The sequence below is a fragment of the Mesoplodon mirus genome (genome assembly GCF_964341445.2).
Source record: "Mesoplodon mirus genome assembly, chromosome: 6".
In the NCBI taxonomy this organism is placed as follows: Eukaryota; Metazoa; Chordata; class Mammalia; order Artiodactyla; family Ziphiidae; genus Mesoplodon; species Mesoplodon mirus.
Genome location: NC_138982.1, coordinates 38,022,861 through 38,040,239, shown reverse-complemented (window position 1 = coordinate 38,040,239; position 17,379 = coordinate 38,022,861). Strand labels below are relative to the sequence as shown.

Here is a 17,379-nt window from a genome sequence, read left to right as displayed (position 1 = left end):
TACAAGCTCCAGTTATGACAGGGACTGGTTGGGGGAATAAAAAATTTCCTTGTGAAATACAAGTAGTGCGATTTTTCTTGGTTCTCATTAAAAACAAAGTATTGTGTGTAGTTATAGTAAATTAAGTGCAATATCGAGGTATAGGTGAAATTCCACAATTGTAATCAGTTTGCTTCAAATACTTAAAACTGCCAATGTTGCTTACTCTAATTTAATTTAAATTTTGTATGTTGACATAGAGTCATTAACATCATTTGTAGTATTTTTTGTTATAGTTTAAACTTTTTTTTTAGTTGATGTTCATAAATTAATGTAAAACTAGTGACAGTTTAAATTCCTTTTGGGCCTTACTTATTTTGTCCTGTTTTTTAAAAAAGATTTTATTATTTGTGTATTTTTTTCAGATAAACATTACGTTTCTTAACTGATGAAAGACTGTGTGGCAGATTTTCATAATAGAGAAGGCACTGGATGGGGTGTCGGGGCTCAGCATTCTTATCCATGCTCTACCACCAACCAGCTGCATGTCCTTGGGCAAATCTTGTTACTTTTCTGCATCCAGTCAGTGCACCATCCAACCTATTAGTCTAGTTGATCTCTAGGTCTTTTTCGTTTCTGAGATTCTGTGACTTCTATTCATGGTATTCAGTGTCCCTTCTCTCCTCCTCCCTTAACAAGGCAAGAATTTTATTTTAAGGTACGATTGTGTGCAAGGTTTATTAGGACATGCTCTCTACTTAATTATGAAGGCATAAGGTAGAAGTGGGTAAAAATGCACAATCTGTAGCCAGATTGCTTGGTTTCACATCTGCTCTACTGTTTGCTAGTTGTGTAACCTTAGGTAAGTTGTTTTACTTTTTCAGTGCTTTAGGCTTTCTCATCTGTTGGAAATGAAGATATTAATGGTACTGTCTCATAGGTTATGAAAATTTATTGAGTTAAATATCCATCGTAAAGTGGTTGAAATAGTGCTTGGCACAAAAGTGTTACGTAAATGGTGGCTATCATCTGTTTTTATTATATCTTCATCCCCCATGGAACAACTTTAGATATAAGTACCCATCCCTCTGGCTACTGCTTAGAATTTCTCTTTTTCCCATCCAAAACTCTGTAGGACTATGCCTCTGTGATGGGGTTCCCAAGACAGACCACCCCTAGGCTCCCTGATTCCGTAGAAGGACTCACAGGACTCAGTACATAGTAATACTTCCACCTAAGATTTTATTACAATGATAGGATGCAAAGCAAAATTACAAAATGAGAAGGTGCAAAAGGTGATATCTGAAGGAAACCAAGCTCAAGTTTCCAAGAGTTCTTTCCTAGTGGAGTCATACAGGAAATGCTTAATCCTGCCAGCAACAAGTTGCTCATTAGAGACACAGCACCTAAGGATTTTATTGGGGGCTGTTCATGTAGCCACCCTCAAGTACCAAGATTCCAGACGCCCAAAGGAAAGCAGATGTTCAGCATAAACCACATGGATTGCACAATGAGCCACTGTTATTTAGGGAAAGTTTTATATCAGTGTAGGGAATTGTTTACCAGTTAAGTTCCCAGATGCCAGCCAAGGACAAGCAGGCATTTCTGAGGACAGCATTCTCAGGCCTGCTGTGTTAACTCTTTTCTGTACAGCCTCGGTGACCTTAACTTTGCCTTATTTTTAAGGGTAAGGCCTGCCCTTGGCAGTATTGGTCCTGATAGGGAGGAGGGGAGAAGTGAGGTAGAAGCAAATTTCTGTGCTTCCTTCCCATTTCCCATCATTCCTTTCATTTCTTTCTCCTCTTCTTTAGGATAATGAGTTTGCATTTCCTTTGAATACAGTTGAAGCTTATATCAGTCTTTTTTTATACCAAAGATTCAGCATTAGCTTAGAAATGTGACTTGTCTTAGAGGAGGGATTCTTATCTCAGTATTAATCTTAATGAGCTTCTGGGAGTAGGAACTCTTTTATGTTATGTGTGAATGATAGATCTCTGTGCAAATGTGCATTTTTCTAGAGAGAGAGTCTGTAGTTTTTATTTCATTTAGAAAAGGAGTTTTGACCCTAAAAGAGTTGAGAACCAATGGATCCAAATTTTTTTTAATAAAGTTAAAAAAGGAAAAAAAAAGACCGTCCAACTTTGTTAGAATTTAGATATTGGGGAAATAATAATAGCAGCTACTATTATTGTGTGCTTCTGCATGCCTGGCACTGTGTTAAGTATCATATAATCTTTTCAACTACCATTTTGAAAAAGTTAAGTAGCTTACTTAAGGCCACACACCTAGTAAGTGCCAGAGCAGAAATTCAAACTAAGTAAGGCCTGACTCCAAAGCTCTATATGTCATTCCAAGTTCTAATTTTGGTACTTACGTTTTAACAATACATTTTTAATATAACAAAATTAAATGTATTTAATTTTTTCCTCAAAGAGCAATTGAAATGCATTTCAGTACTTTTGTACAGAAATATATAACAATTGAAATACATTTCAGTACTTTTGTACAGACATATATTTACCTAAACATATACATATATAGCATTATTAAATTTGCTTTCTAAATAGCATGTTATGCTTTAAAAATTATGTAAACTTACATCTGTTTATTTTTCCCACTTTTGAAAATAGATTCAGCAGATAATTGAAGGAAAACTCTTCCCAATGAAAGCTCTAGGTTATTTTGCTGTTGTAACAGGAAAAGGTATGCAAAGACAGATTATTATAGTTTTTTGTTGTTTTCAAATAATAAAAATGAATTTTCTTAGTGAGAACTTTACCATCATCTCTCCCTAGGAAACAGCTCTGAAAGCATTGAAGCTATAAGAGACTATGAAGAAGAATTTTTTCAGAATTCAAAACTCCTAAAGTAGGTATCTTATTTAAATATTTAAAGAATTTATAGTGAGGGAGTAGCTTCAGCTGTTTTCATTTAAAAGTTTGTTTTATAGCTATCAGTTTAACATAGAATTTCCAGAATTGAATTCCCAAATAGCGATCTGTATTTAATAAGCAAGTCCTCAAGCTACTCTGACAGAATTGGGAGCAGTTTATCACACAGTACAGTACATGCTGTTGTAATAAACTGCCCCTTGGCATATGGGCATTGGAGACCACACTGACACCACTTAAGTTGTTTTACTTATAAGGTGATTTTTTAAAATCAACACTTACATGTTTAAATGCATGTACACATTTCTCTTACAGTATTGGGAAAAGTTGGAGTGAGGGGTGGGAGTGTGAAAGGGGTGTCCTTAAATAGATATTGACAGAAATTAACAGAAAATAAGATACTGACACTAAAGCAAAGAGGAAAAGCTAAAGGGCAACTGAATTTTAAAACATTATAACATGTAGAGAGTCTCTTGAACTGGAAGAGTGCGTTTGCCTCTATATTAGTGTAGTAAGTCAAGGTAGTCTTTTCACACGTAGTCTTGAGAATTGTCTGTTGGGTTGGGAGCTGGCAAGTGGGTAGAACTATGCTATCCAATACAGTGGTCACTAGCCTTGTGTGCTTGTTTAAATTTATTTATTTATTTATTTTAAAATAAATTTATTTATTTATTTTTGGCCGTGTTGGGTCTTTGTTGCTACGCGCGTGTTTTCTCTAGTTTCAGCAAGCAGGGGCTACTCTTTGTTGCGGTGCGCAGGCTTCTCATTGCATCATGTTGAGGAGCATGGGCTCTAGGTGGTGTGGACTTCAGTAGTTGTGGCTCTCAGGTTCTAGAGCACAGGCTCAGTAGTTGTGGCGCATGGGCTTAGTTGCTCTGTGGCATGTGGGATCCTCCCAGACCAGGGCTCGAACCCATGTCCCCTACACTGGCAGGCAGACTCTTAACCACTGTGCCACCAGGGAAGTCTCTAAATTTAAGTTAGTTAACATTAAATAGAGGGAAAATTTGAGTTCCTCAGTCACACTAGCCACACATTTCAAGGGGTCAATAACCTCATGTGACTAGTAGCTACCATATTGGACAGCACGGGTATAGATTACTTACCTCATCACAGAAAGTTCATTGGACCACCCTAGTATAAAATGATTAAGTGTCTATTCTCATTATGTTATAACAAGCACATTCTCAAACTTGGTGATAGTATTGTCCTTTCTGCCACTTTAATATACTTTAGCTCTGGTTATTGTTTTGTAGGACAAGCATGCTAAAGGCACACCAAGTGACTACAAGAAATCTAAGCCTTGCTGTATCGGACTGCTTTTGGAAAATGGTACGAGAGTCAGTTGAACAACAGGCTGACAGTTTCAAAGGTAAGTTGGGTTTTTAAAATAAACTCTCAAATTTAGATATTTTATTAGCTGGCAGTCTTGGGCATCCATCAGATTCTTTACTTCCTTTGCTTTAACAGTTGCTTTTCATTCATTTACTATAAGATAGTATGTAGGAAAAGGAAAAATACAAATCTTCAGTTGTATGAGAGCAGGATTTTTCCTTTCAGGGGAAACATTGCTAGGAGCACATTACAAAATTTAAAGAGAAAGTTTGCAGTAGTGTTTGGGAGAAAGAACCTAGTATAACTATAGAGAACTCAGATTCTGCCTTTTTAATTCTTTTTTTTTTTTTTTTTTTTTGTGGTACGCGGGCTTCTCACTGCTGTGGCCTCTCCCGTTGCGGAGCACAGGCTCTGGACGTGCAGGCCCAGCGGCCATGGCACACAGACCCAGCCGCTCCGCGGCACGTGGGATCCTCCCAAACCGGGGCACGAACCCGCGTCCCCTGCATCGGCAGGCGGACTCAACCACTGCGCCACCAGGGAAGCCCAGATTCTGCCTTTTTAGAGGAAAGAGAGGAAATGTGTTGGGAAGCAGAGCAGCCAGTGTACTTTCAGCTACATTGTACTGGTTGCTGAATCCCACGCTTTCCTGTTCCATGGCTTTGCTTGCTTCCGTAGTTTCATTTGGTGAGAGTATATCCTCGTTCCATTTTCTCATTAGGAGAGCCTACCTATTTATCCCATTAGTCCCTCAGCAACCTTGTAAGTATTATTCTCATCTTACAGAAGAGCAAACTGAGGCAGAGAATAATCTACCTAAGTAACACACCCAGCATCAAACAGTAATAGATAATAGACCCAGGATTTGAATGGGGTTCAAAATCAGGATTGAGTTGGTGGTATGACTTCAGAGTTCCATGCTCTTAGCAGCTGTACTGAATTGTGTCAGCTGTGTGCTTTGTGGACTGAAAATGGAGAAACTAAAGTCAAAGGGATTAGTTTGGAAAACTGTTGCAGTAATGCTATTCTGAGATATTGAGAGCCCAGAGTACTCAGGAACTATCTTTGCACACTCAGAAATTCAGTTAATATAGCAGATATGTGAGAGATAGCCTTTAACCACTGCATCTGGAACTGAAGAGAATCCTCAAACTTGAGCATTTTTCCTTCTTCCTCAGCAACACGTTTTAACCTTGAAACTGAGTGGAAGAATAACTATCCTCGCCTGCGAGAACTTGACCGGGTAATATTTATGTACCTCATGTATTTTATATATATCTAATTTAGTATTGTGCTCTAACAAAATTTATGTTGACGAGCAAAATCTGGTAAGCTAAATTGTTTTGGTTTTAACCATGATTACTAATTTAGAGTTGCAAGAATACATTTCCAGGAACAGTTGTCACTTTTACAAATAATTTAAATTATTTATTACATAATAAAAAAAGTAATTAGGGATCATAGGATATCCAAACAAGTGTTCAAAATTTTTTTTCTGAAAAGGTGAAGAATAGTCTTTCAAGGTCTTATAAATTAACATATTTATGTAATGTAAACTTAAAAATTATACATCAGCTTTTTAACCTTTTCACTGTTTATACTCTAAGTTAATAGGTCTTAAGTATTGGTTTTCCTTGATTTTAAAATGCCATCAGTTGTAAAACACAGCATCAGATTACTGTTAGTAATACACTAAATTAATGTGCGTTGATAACTTTCACATAACGTTTGTTACGTAAAAAACTTATCAGAACAAATGTTCTGTGAAAAACTGCATTCAGAGTTGAATAAGTAGACGTGTGTCCCTTTCTTTGTCCTTATCTGGATATTGGCATTCCTAAAGAAAGAGACTAGAAGAGAAGAGCATTACTTGTTGGTCAGGCATGCTTCAAACCTAAGCCCAGCCAGTAGCTTGTCAGAGGGCTTCCTTTTAGTTATCTCTGAAAATCATGGCAGGGCAAATTGACTATCTTATGAAAATCTTACTTACGTATATCTATATTGCCTAGAACGAACTGTTTGAAAAAGCTAAAAATGAAATCCTCGATGAAGTTATCAGTCTGAGCCAGGTTACACCAAAACATTGGTGAGTATTTGACCTTTTCTCAAAGACTTTACTATATGAATTATAATGGAATACTAAAATTTAGATTGATAAAGCAGTGATTTATTGTAGCCTTGGCCTATCCCCCCAAACACTTAGTAAATAGGCAAGAACATAAAAGTATGTTTTTTTTGCAAAATCTAACCACTATTCTAGTCTAACCAATTAAATATTTTAAGTATAATGAATTATGTATTTATTATGTATCTCTGAGAAGAGATATTCTGAAAGATAGCTTTCTCCATGCTCTTTTGAAATCTTCATTCATCTTAGGTTTTTCCTTATCTTATACTTAATAAATACATAATTTTGATTTCTATAAAATCATTTAGGTAAAAGTTTTATCAAATTGTGCTTTAGCTAAGTATCAAACAGTCTAACAAAACTGGTTGCTCTTGTTGGATTACACATAGAGAACAAAACTACAGAGAAAGTTGATTTGTAAACGGAGAAGAGTATATTACTTTCAAATTCTCACATCTGCATAAGAACACTGGTGCTTTTGTAATATGTGTCTGATATGTTTTGTACAAATCACATTTGAAATTGAATCCTATTTGAGATTTTTTTTTAAATAGCAAGTAAATGCATTCTTTTGAAAAACACTCATGCAAATCGCTTTTAGGGCCAAGTGTCACCTTCAATTTATGTTTTAGTAAATATTGGCACTCTTAAATATGTTGGAATGGCAGTAACCAAAATAGGTTCCATGTACCTCAAGCAAGCTACGTATAAATAGCTTAAATTTTTATAATCGTATTTTAATTAACAAATCCCTTATATAAAAATTATCTTTATAATGAAGTCTGTAGTATTTTAAGAATTTATTGTTCTTGGAGCAGAACTGCCATTTATTATGAATATTTTCTGTAATTCTTCTATTTGCTCAGTTGAAGATTATCAAAATTGAACTTAGAGAGTAGTGTCCAGTCCTTAAGTTTGTATTCAGTACTACTAGTTTCCTCATGTTGGTGCCCTTTCTTCCTCAGTAGTGAACCCTTTTCTCTCTTCAAGTAGTCAAAATTTGCCTATTTTTAATCTCTCTCCTTATCCAGAAAAGAATTCTGATCTTATCTGTATTTGTTGATTGATTAATCATATATATATATATATATATATATATACATACACACAAAAAAACTTGTTATCATTATTATTTGTATTTTAAGCCAGTTCTATGGCTTTCTATAAGTCATCCAGCTTTTGAAGTTTGCAAGAGATAGATATGTGTGTGTGTATATAGGTATGTATGTGTATAGTATATACATATACATATACACACAGAATGAATAGTACTACTTACTAGGTTGTATGAAGATAATGTACAGAAAAAGTGATTTGTAAACTATGGTAACTCATAATGCTGTTTATGGGAGAAAAATGTGGTGCCTCTGTGAATTTCTGGCATCATCAAATGGAATGGTTCGTTTTGTTTGGACAGAGCAAGTCTGAAATCAAAGTGTACCTACACTTAAGCGAGCCTTGAAGATAAATCTAATTTACTTAATACACGGGTGGTGAAGGGAATTTGTGAAGGGACAAGAAACCTATATTGCCAGATTGCCTATTGAGAAGGCAAGGGAGAGAACTAGGACATCTGGCTGCTAGAGATTTATTCTTTGAGCTGCTGGATCTTTTCATCACCACCACCCCCACCTCCGCCGCACCCTTTTTCCCCAGACGTTGTAGCTTAACACAAACATAGATCAAAATAGCAGGTCCTAATCTTAGCTGTTTGTGCCACATTGATTTCAACTGCATTGCACCCAAAATGTTTTATTTTTGTGACATAGTTGATGTTGTATCAGGTAGTATCTTTTTGCTGCTTAATGCCTTATGTGACATTTTAGGATACACCCTTAAGATGTTTATAATTATTTAAGTCACAGGACTGTTTGATCTGTATTTGGTCATCTGGAAGCACTGTTACAAGCATTTTGTCATTCTATACTTCAATCATATTTTAAGAAAGTTATTGGAGGTTTAGATTTGACATATGATTCATTAGAGTAAGAAATAGGCTCTCAGCACTTTCACACAATATACTTGATCTTTAGGAGTCGATTACGGACACTAAGCAGGAGATAGTTATTTTATCCTTATTTAGAAGGATAGCTGGCAGGATTTATAGAAATACACTTAAAAATGGTATTGCAGTATACATACAATTTTTGGTGAAAAGTATTAAGTTTATTTTGTTGAAGTTAAAAGAATGAAAGGAATATGGGAATGCACAGTTAAGTACCCTAACTCAGATGTAAGGAATCAAAAAAGATTTCTTATAATTTGAGATTTAAAGAGTGAATAGATGCTAGGTAAAGGCAGTGACCAGAATATTGCAGAGGCCAAGAGGTGAGAGCAAGAAAAGTGACACAAGTAACTGAAGACAGGTACCTATGGCTTTAGCATAGAAGGAGGCAAGAGGCAGAAGATGAAATGGTGGGTATAAGCAAGATATAGATGATTAAGGGCCTTAGAAACCATGTTTAGAAGCTTGAAATTTATCCCACAACCAGTGAGGGCCAATGAAGAGACTTAGGCAGATTTGCATTTTAGAAAGATTTTTGTAGTAGGGAAAGTGGAATACAGGTGGAGAAAACTGAGCAAGGAGATAGTTGACTGTTGAAATAATCTAGACCAGAAGAGATAGTGGCTTGAACTTGAATAGTGGTTGTGCAGGTGGAGAAGAGGAGACATTTTTGAGATATTTGAGAGGTTACCTAGAGGATAAGATTGACAGGATTTAGTGATTGGATGTGTAGGTAATGCAGACGAGGAGCCAGTTAAACACTGAGTACATTTATATCCAGTAGTTATATTGCTAGGGCTCTATGGAAATGAAGATATTTTTGACGAAGATGAACACATAAGAATCTTCACCATGGTTTTGTTTATAAGTGTAAAAAATTGAAAACTTGTGTTTTTATTTGTAATTACATAATATTTGATTTATCCATAGAATGGATTACTATGCAGCCATTGAAAAATGTAGGATGTCAACATGGAAAACTGTGTACAATATACTTGAATATTATATTTATTAAACAGTATGTGTAATATCACCTGTGTAAACACACAAATAGTAATGTAGGCATTGAATATTTTTAATGATAAATTAAGCTTGTGAATAGTGGTCATTTAGTGAAAGAGACATTATGGAGGACTTCTTACTTTTTCTTTATTGGTTTTAAATTATATGGAGTAAGTCTTCTGCCATAAAAGAAGAAATTTTCATTTTGAAAAAAATTTTAATTAAAAGGGCATATAGGTAAAGTTCAGGAGATAAAGGGGGTGATAAATACAACTATAATGGTAATTGTATTTTGTGTATTAGTGGTATTTATCCCTGGACGATGGCAAAACTTAGAGAAGAAGTCTACAATCACCTAGAATATATACTGGGGGAACTGGTCAATGTGAGTAGAAGACTAATGGTCTGGAAGAGAGATTGTGGGATAAGGAGAACATCCACTTCCTGACTCTGAAGCACATTCAGCTAACGAGCAGCTTCCAGGCAGGAGAATTTGAGGACAGTTAACTGTCTGTAAGGGAGGGTCAGGAAAGGTTTGAAGATGCAAGGAAAATGGAAAGAATGAGAATATAAAATGGTTTGTTTGTTATGGAACAAGGTATTGGAGGCACAATAAAAGTTATTGTGATGGAGGGGAGCAGAGGGAGTCTGGACAGAGGACAGCAGCTTAGTGATGGAAGGGCAAGTGAGCTGGGTAAGGATAAGTGACAGCAGCCACCTTTGGATTGGGAAGCTGCAGCCTCCTTTGAGAAAGTTACCTCAGGCTTGTCAGAATTTAGTGGTCTGGAATTTTGTTATGATCTCCTTGAAAGGGTGTCTCGGTTGTAGAGTCCTGTCCCATAGACTCCTAGGAAGAGATTAACAGACCATGTCTGTTCTGAGGCAGGAGCAGCAAAAGGCCTTCGTGGTCAGAGGCTGTACCCTGATTTTTTGTTCATCTTTCAGATATCTTGAGTTTGTGTTTAAAATTGTCTGAATAGATGGCCCTGACAAACTTTTCTTCTTCCACCTTGCTCTTAAAATTCTCCCATTATCTGTCATTAATGCTGTGACTAAATGGACTTTGTCCTTTTGATCCTCAATGGTGTATTCTCTCTGCATATTCTTTCTCTCTTTCCTTCTTTCCTTCCGTTTGTTTTTATTGAAATATAGTTGACATACAATATTATGTTAGTTTCAGTGCACTACATAGTGATTTTTTAAACATTTTTATTAGAGTATAATTGCTTTACAATGGTATGTCAGTTTCTGCTTTATAACAAAGTAAATCAGTTATACATATGTCCCCATATGTCTTCCCTCTTGCATCTCCCTCCCTCCGACCCTCCCTATCCCACCCCTCTAGGTGGTCATAAAGCACCGAGCTGATGTCCCTGTGCTATCTGGCTGCTTCCCACTAGCGGTCTATTTTACGTTTGGTACTGTATATATGTCCATGCCACTCTCTCACTTTGTCCCAACTTACCCTTCCCTCTCCCCATATCCTCAAGTCCATTCTCTAGTAGGTCTGCATCTTTATTCCCATCTTGCTCCTAGGTTCTTCTGACCATTTTCATTTTTTTTTATATTCCATATATATGTGTTAGCATACGGTATTTGTTTTTCTCTTTCTGACTTACTTCACTCTGTATGACAGTCTCTAGGTCCATCCACCTCACTACAGATAACTCAATTTCGTTTCTTTTTATGGCTGAGTAATATTCCATTGTGTATATGTGCCACATCTTCTTTACCCATTCATCCGATGATGGACACTTAGGTTGTTTCCATCTCCTGGCTATTGTAAATAGAGCTGCAATGAACATTTTGGTACATGACGCTTTTTAAATTATGGTTTTCTCAGGATATATGCCCAGTAGTGGGATTGCTAGGTCGTATGGTAGTCCTATTTTGAGTTTTTTGAGGAAATACCATACTGTTCTCCATAGTGGCTGTATCAATTTACATTCCCACCAACAGTGCAAGAGGGTTCCCTTTTCTCCACACCCTCTCCAGCATTTACTGTTTGTAGATTTTTTTATGGTGGCCATTCTGACCAGTGTGAGATGATATCTCATTGTAGTTTTGATTTGCATTTCTCTAATGATTAATGATGTTGAGTATTCTTCCATGTGTTTGTTGGCAATCTGTATATCTTCTTTGGAGAAATGTCTGTTTAGGTCTTCTGGCCATTTTTGGATTGGGTTGTTTGTTTTTTTGATATTGAGCTGCATGAGTTGCTTGTCTGTTTTGGAGGTTAATCCTATGTCAGTTGCTTCATTTGCAAATATTTTCTGCCATTCTGACGGTTGTTTTTTCGTCTTGTTTATGGTTTCCTTTGCTGTGCAAAAGCTTTTAAGTTTCATTAGGTCCCATTTATTTATTTTTGTTATTATTTCCATTTCTCTAGAAGGTGGGTCAAAAAGGATCTGGCTGTGATTTATGTCATAGAGTGTTCTGCCTATGTTTTCCTCTGAGAGTTTGATTGTGTCTGGCTTTACATTTAGGTCTTTAATCCATTTTGAGCTTATTTTTGTGTATGGTGTTAGGGAGTGATCTAATCTCATACTTTTACATGTCCCTATCCAGTTTTCCCAGCACCGCTTATTGAAGAGGCTGTCTTTTCTCCACTGTATATTCTTGCCTCCTTTATCAAAAATAAGGTGACCATATGTGCGCGGTTTTACATCTGGGCTTTCTATCCTGTTCAGTTTATCTATATTTCTGGTTTTGTGCCAGTACCGTACTGTCTTGATTACTGTAGCTTTGTAGTATAGTCTGAAGTCAGGGAGCCTGATTCCTCCAGCTTCCTTTTTCTTTCTCAAGATTCCTTTGGCTATTCGGGGTCTTTTGTGTTTCCATACAAATTGTGAAATTTTTTGTTCTAGTTCTGTGAAAAATACTAGTAGTAGTTTGATAGGGATTGCATTGAATCTGTAGATTGCTTTGGGTAGTGTAGTCATTTTCACAATATTGATTGTTCCAATCCAAGAACACGGTATATCTCTCCATCTATTTGTATCATCTTTAATTTCTTTCATCAGTGTCTTATAATTTTCTGCATACAGGTCTTTTGTCTCCTTAGGTAGGTTTATTCCTAGATATCTTATTCTTTTTGTTGCAGTGGTAAATGGGAGTGTTTTCTTAATTTCACTTTCAGATTTTTCATCATTAATGTGTAGGAATGCAAGAGGTTTCTGTGCATTAACTTTGTATCCTTCTACTTTACCAAATTCATTGATTAGCTCTAGTAGTTTTCTGGTAGCATCTTTAGGATTCTCTATGTATAGTATCATGTCATCTGCAAACAGTGACAGCTTTACTTCTTCTTTTCCGATTTGGATTCCTTTTATTTCTTTTTCTTCTCTGATTGCTGTGGCTAAAACTTCCAAAATTATGTTGAATAATAGTGGTGAGAGTGGGCAGCCTGTCTTGTTCCTGATCTTAGTGGAAATGGTTTCAGTTTTTCACCATTGAGGACGATGTTGGCTGTGGGTTTGTCATGTATGGCCTTTATTGTGTTGAGGAAAGTTCCCTTTATGCCTACTTTCTGGACGGTTTTTATCATAAATGGGTATTGAATTTTGTCAAAAGCTTTCTCTGCTTCTATTGAGATGATCATATGGTTTTTCTCTTTCAGTTTGTTAATATGGTGTATCACGTTGATTGATTTGCGTATATTGAAGAATCCTTGCATTCCTGGGATACACCCCACTTGATCATGGTGTATGATCCTTTTAATGTGCTGTTAGATTGTGTTTGCTAGTATCTTTTGGGTTTTTTGGGGTTTTTTTTTGCGTTACACGGGCCTCTCACTGTTGTGGCCTCTCCCATTGCGGAGCACGGGCTCCGGACGCACAGGCTAAGCAGCCATGGCTCACGGGCCCAGCCACTCCGCGGCATGTGGGATCTTCCTGGACCAGGGCATGAACCTGTGTCCTCTGCATCGGCAGGTGGACTCTCAACCACTGTGCCACCAGGGAAGCCCTGTTTGCTAGTATTTTCTTGAGGATTTTTGCATCTGTGTTCATCAGTGATATTGTCCTGTATTTTTCTTTCCTTGTGACATCTTTGTCTGGTTTTGGTATCAGAGTGATGGTGGCCTCATAGAATGAGTTTGGGAGTGTTCCTACCTCTGCTATATTTGGAAGAGTTTGAGAGGATAGGTGTTAGCTTTTCTGTAAATGTTTGATAGAATTCGCCTGTGAAGCCATCTGGTCCTGGGCTTTTGTTTGTTGGAAGATTTTTAATCACAGTTTCAATTTCAGTGCTTGTGATTGGTCTGCTCATACTTTCTATTTATTCCTGCTTCAGTCTCAGAAGGTTGTGCATTTCTAAGAATTTGTCCATCTCTTCCAGGTTGTCCATTTTATTGGCATAGAGTTGCTTGTAGTAATCGCTCACGATCCTTTGTATTTCTGCAGTGTCAGTTTTTACTTCTCCTTTTTCATTTGTAATTCTATTGATTTGAGTCTTCTCCCTTTTTTTCTTGATGAGTCTGGCTAATGGTTTATCAATTTTGTTTATCTTCTCAAAGAACCAAGTTTTAGTCTTATTGATCTTTGCTGTCTTTTCCTTCATTTCTTTTTCATTTATTTCTGATCTGATCTTTATGATTTCTTTCCTTCTGCTCACTTTGGGGGTTTTTGTTCCTCTTTCTCTAATTGCTTTAGGTGTAAGGTTAGCTTGTTTATTTGAGATGTTTCTTGTTTCTTAAGGTAGGCTTGTATAGCTATAAACTTCCCTCTTAGAACTGCTTTTGCTGCATCCCATAGATTTTGGGTCATTGTGTTTTCATTGTCATTTGTTTCTAGGTATGTTTTGATTTCTTCTTTGATTTTTCCAGTGATCTCTTGGTTATTAAGTAGTGTGTTGTTTAGCCTACATGTGTTTGTATTTCTTACAGATTTTTTCCTGTAATTGATATGTAGTCTCATAGCGTTGTGGTTGGAAAAGATACTTGATACGATTTCAATTTTCTTAAATTTACCAAAGCTTGATTTGTGACCCAAGATGTGATCTATCCTGGAAAATGTTCCATGGGCACTTGAGAAGAATGCGTATTGTTGTTTTTGGATGGAATGTCCTATAAATATCAATTAAGTCCATCTTGTTTAGTGTATCATTTAAAGCTTGTGCTTCCTTATTTATTTTCATTTTGGATGATCTGTGCATTGGTGAATGTGGGGTGTTAAAGTCCCCTACTATAATTGTATTACTGTCGATTTTCCCTTTTATGGCTGTTATATTTGCCTTATGTATTGAGGTGCTCCTCTGTTGGGTGCATAAATATTTACAATTGTTACATTTTCTTCTTGGATTGATCCCTTGACCATTATGTATTGTCCTTCTTTGTCTCTTGTAATACTCTTTATTTTAACGTCTGTTTTGTCTGATATGAGTATTGCTACTCCAGCTTTCTTTTGATTTCCATTTGCATGGAATATCATTTTCCATCCCCTCACTTTCAGTCTGTATGTGTCCCTAGGTCTGAAGTTGGTCTCTTGTAGACAGCATATATATGGTCTTGTTGTTGTATCCATTCAGCCAATCTATGTCTTTTGGTTGGAGCATTTAATCTATTTACATTTAAGATAATTATCGATATGTATGTTCCTATTACCATTTTCTTAATTGTTTTGGGTTTTTTATTGTAGGTCCTTTCCTTTTGTGTTTCCTGCCTAGAGCATTTCCTTTAGCACTTGTTGTAAAGCTGGTTTGATGGTGCTGAATTCTGTTACCTTTTGCTTGTGTGTAAACAGCATATATACGGGTCTTATTTTTTTTTTTTTTTTTTTTGCGGTACGTAGCCCTCTCACTGTTGTGGCCTCTCCCGTTGCGGAGCACAGGCTCCGGACGCACAGGCTCAGCGGCCATGGCTCACGGGCCCAGCCGCTCCGCGGCATGTGGGATCTTCCCAGACCGGGTCATGAACCAGTGTCCCCTGCATCGGCAGGCGGACTCTCAACCACTGTGCCACCAGGGAAGCCCACGGGTCTTATTTTTGTATCCATTCAGCCAGTGTATGTCTTTTGGTTGGAGCATTTAATCCATTTACATTTAAGGTAATTATCGATATGCATGTTCCTATTACCATTTTCTTAATTGTTTTGGGTTTATTATTGTAGGTCTTTTCCTTCTCTTGTGTTCCCTGCCTGGAGAAGTTCCTTTAGCATTTGTTGTAAAGCTGGTTTGGTGGTGCTGAATTCTCTTAGCTTTTGCTTGTGTGTAGAGCTTTTAATTTCTTGTCAAATCTGAATGAGATCCTTGCTGTGTAGAGTAATCTTGGTTGTAGGTTTTTCTCTTTCATCACTTTAAGTATGTCCTGCCACTTCCTTCTGGATTGCAGAGTTTCTGCTGAAAGATCAGCTGTTAACCTTATGTGGATTCTCCTGTGTGTTATTTGTTGTTTTTCCCTTGCTGCTTTTAATATTTGTTCCTTGTATTTAATTTCTGATAGTTTGATTAATATGTATCTTGACATGTTTCTCCTTGGATTTATCCTGTATCGGACTCTCTGCTTCCTGGGCTTGATTAACTATTTCCTTTCACATATTAGGGAAGTTTTCAACTATAATCTCTTCAAATATTTTCTCAGTCCCTTTCTTTATCTCTTCTTCTTCTAGGACCCCTATAATTCGAATGTTGGTGCGTTTAATGGTGTCCCAGAGGTCTCTGAGACTGTCCTCAATTCTTTTCATTCTTTTTTCTTTATTCTGCTCTGCAGTAGTTATTTCCACTGTTTTATCTTCCAGGTCACTTATCCGTTCTTCTGCCTCAGTTATTCTGCTATTGATCCCTTCGAGAGAATTTTTGTGTTGTTCATCATTGTTTGTTTGCTCTTTAGTTCTTCTAGGTCCTTGTTAAACATTTCTTGTATCTTCTCCATTCTATTTCCAAGAGTTTAGATCATGTTTACTATCATTATTCTCAATTGTTTTTCAGGTATACTGCCTATTTCCTCTTCATTTGTTAGGTCTGATGGGTTTTTACCTTGCTCCTTCATCTGCTGTGTGTTTCTCTGTCTTTTCATTTTGCTTAACCTACTGTGTTTAGGGTATCCTTTTCACAGGCTGCAGGTTCGTAGTTTCCGTTATTTTTGGTGTCTGTCCCCAGTGGCTAAGGTTGGTTCAGTGGGTTGTGTAGGCTTCCTTGTGGAGGGGACTAGTGCCTGTGTTCTGGTGGGTGAGGCTGGATCTTGTCTTTCTGGTGAGCAGGTCCACATCTGGTGGTGTGTTTTGGGGTGTCTGTAGCCTTATTATGATTTTAGGCAGCCTCTGTGCTAATGGATGGGGTTGTGTTCCTGTCTTGCTAGTTGTTTGGCATAGGGTGTCCAGCACTGTAGCTTGCTGGTCGTTGAGTGGAGCTGGGTCTTGGCTTTGAGATGGAGATCTCTGGGAGATTTTCACTGTTTGATATTACGTGGAGCTGAGAGGTCTCTTGTAGACCCGTGTCCTGAACTTGGCTCTCCCACCTCAGTGGCACAGCCCTGATGCCGGGCTGGAGCACCAAGAGCCTGTCCTCCACATGGCTCAGAATAAAAAAGAGAAACTAGGAAAGAAAGAAAGAAGAAGATAAAATAAAGTTATTAAAATAAAAAATTATTATTAAGAAAAGAAGTTTTTTTAAGTAATTAAAAAAGCAAAAACGGACAGACAGAACCCTAGGACAAATGGTAAAAGCAAAGCTATACAGACAAAATCACACACAGAATCATACACATACACGCTAACAAAAAGGGAAAACGGGAAAAAATATATATATATTGTTGCCCCCAAAGTCCACCTCCTCAATTTGGGATGATTCGTTGTCTATTCAGGTATTCCACAGATGCAGGGTACATCAAGTTGATTGTGGAGATTTAATCCGCTGCTCCTGAGGCTGCTGGGAGAAACTTCCGTTTCTCTTCTTTGTTGTCACAGCTCCCGGGGTTCAGCTTTGGATTTGGACCCGCCTGTGCGTGTAGGTCGTCTCTGGGCGTCCGTTCTTTACTCACACAGGACGGGGTTAAAGGAGTAGCTGCTTCAGGGGCTCTGGCTCACTCAAGCCGGGGGGTGGGG

The 17,379-nt window shown here is 37.3% G+C and overlaps 1 protein-coding gene across 5 annotated transcripts in view; it reads left to right on the top strand.

Annotated features, from left to right (window-relative positions):
• OPA1 (OPA1 mitochondrial dynamin like GTPase) overlaps positions 1 to 17,379 on the top strand; it is a 94,016-nt gene that overhangs the window by 32,530 nt on the left and 44,107 nt on the right. For all 5 annotated transcript variants that reach the window (XM_082625434.1, XM_082625432.1, XM_082625433.1 and 2 more), the window contains 5 exons: positions 2,610 to 2,682; positions 2,775 to 2,847; positions 4,127 to 4,242; positions 5,384 to 5,448; positions 6,215 to 6,291. In XM_082625434.1, coding sequence (XP_082481560.1) covers positions 2,610 to 2,682; positions 2,775 to 2,847; positions 4,127 to 4,242; positions 5,384 to 5,448; positions 6,215 to 6,291 — 404 coding nt within the window. The remainder of the gene's footprint in view (positions 1 to 2,609; positions 2,683 to 2,774; positions 2,848 to 4,126; positions 4,243 to 5,383; positions 5,449 to 6,214; positions 6,292 to 17,379) is intronic.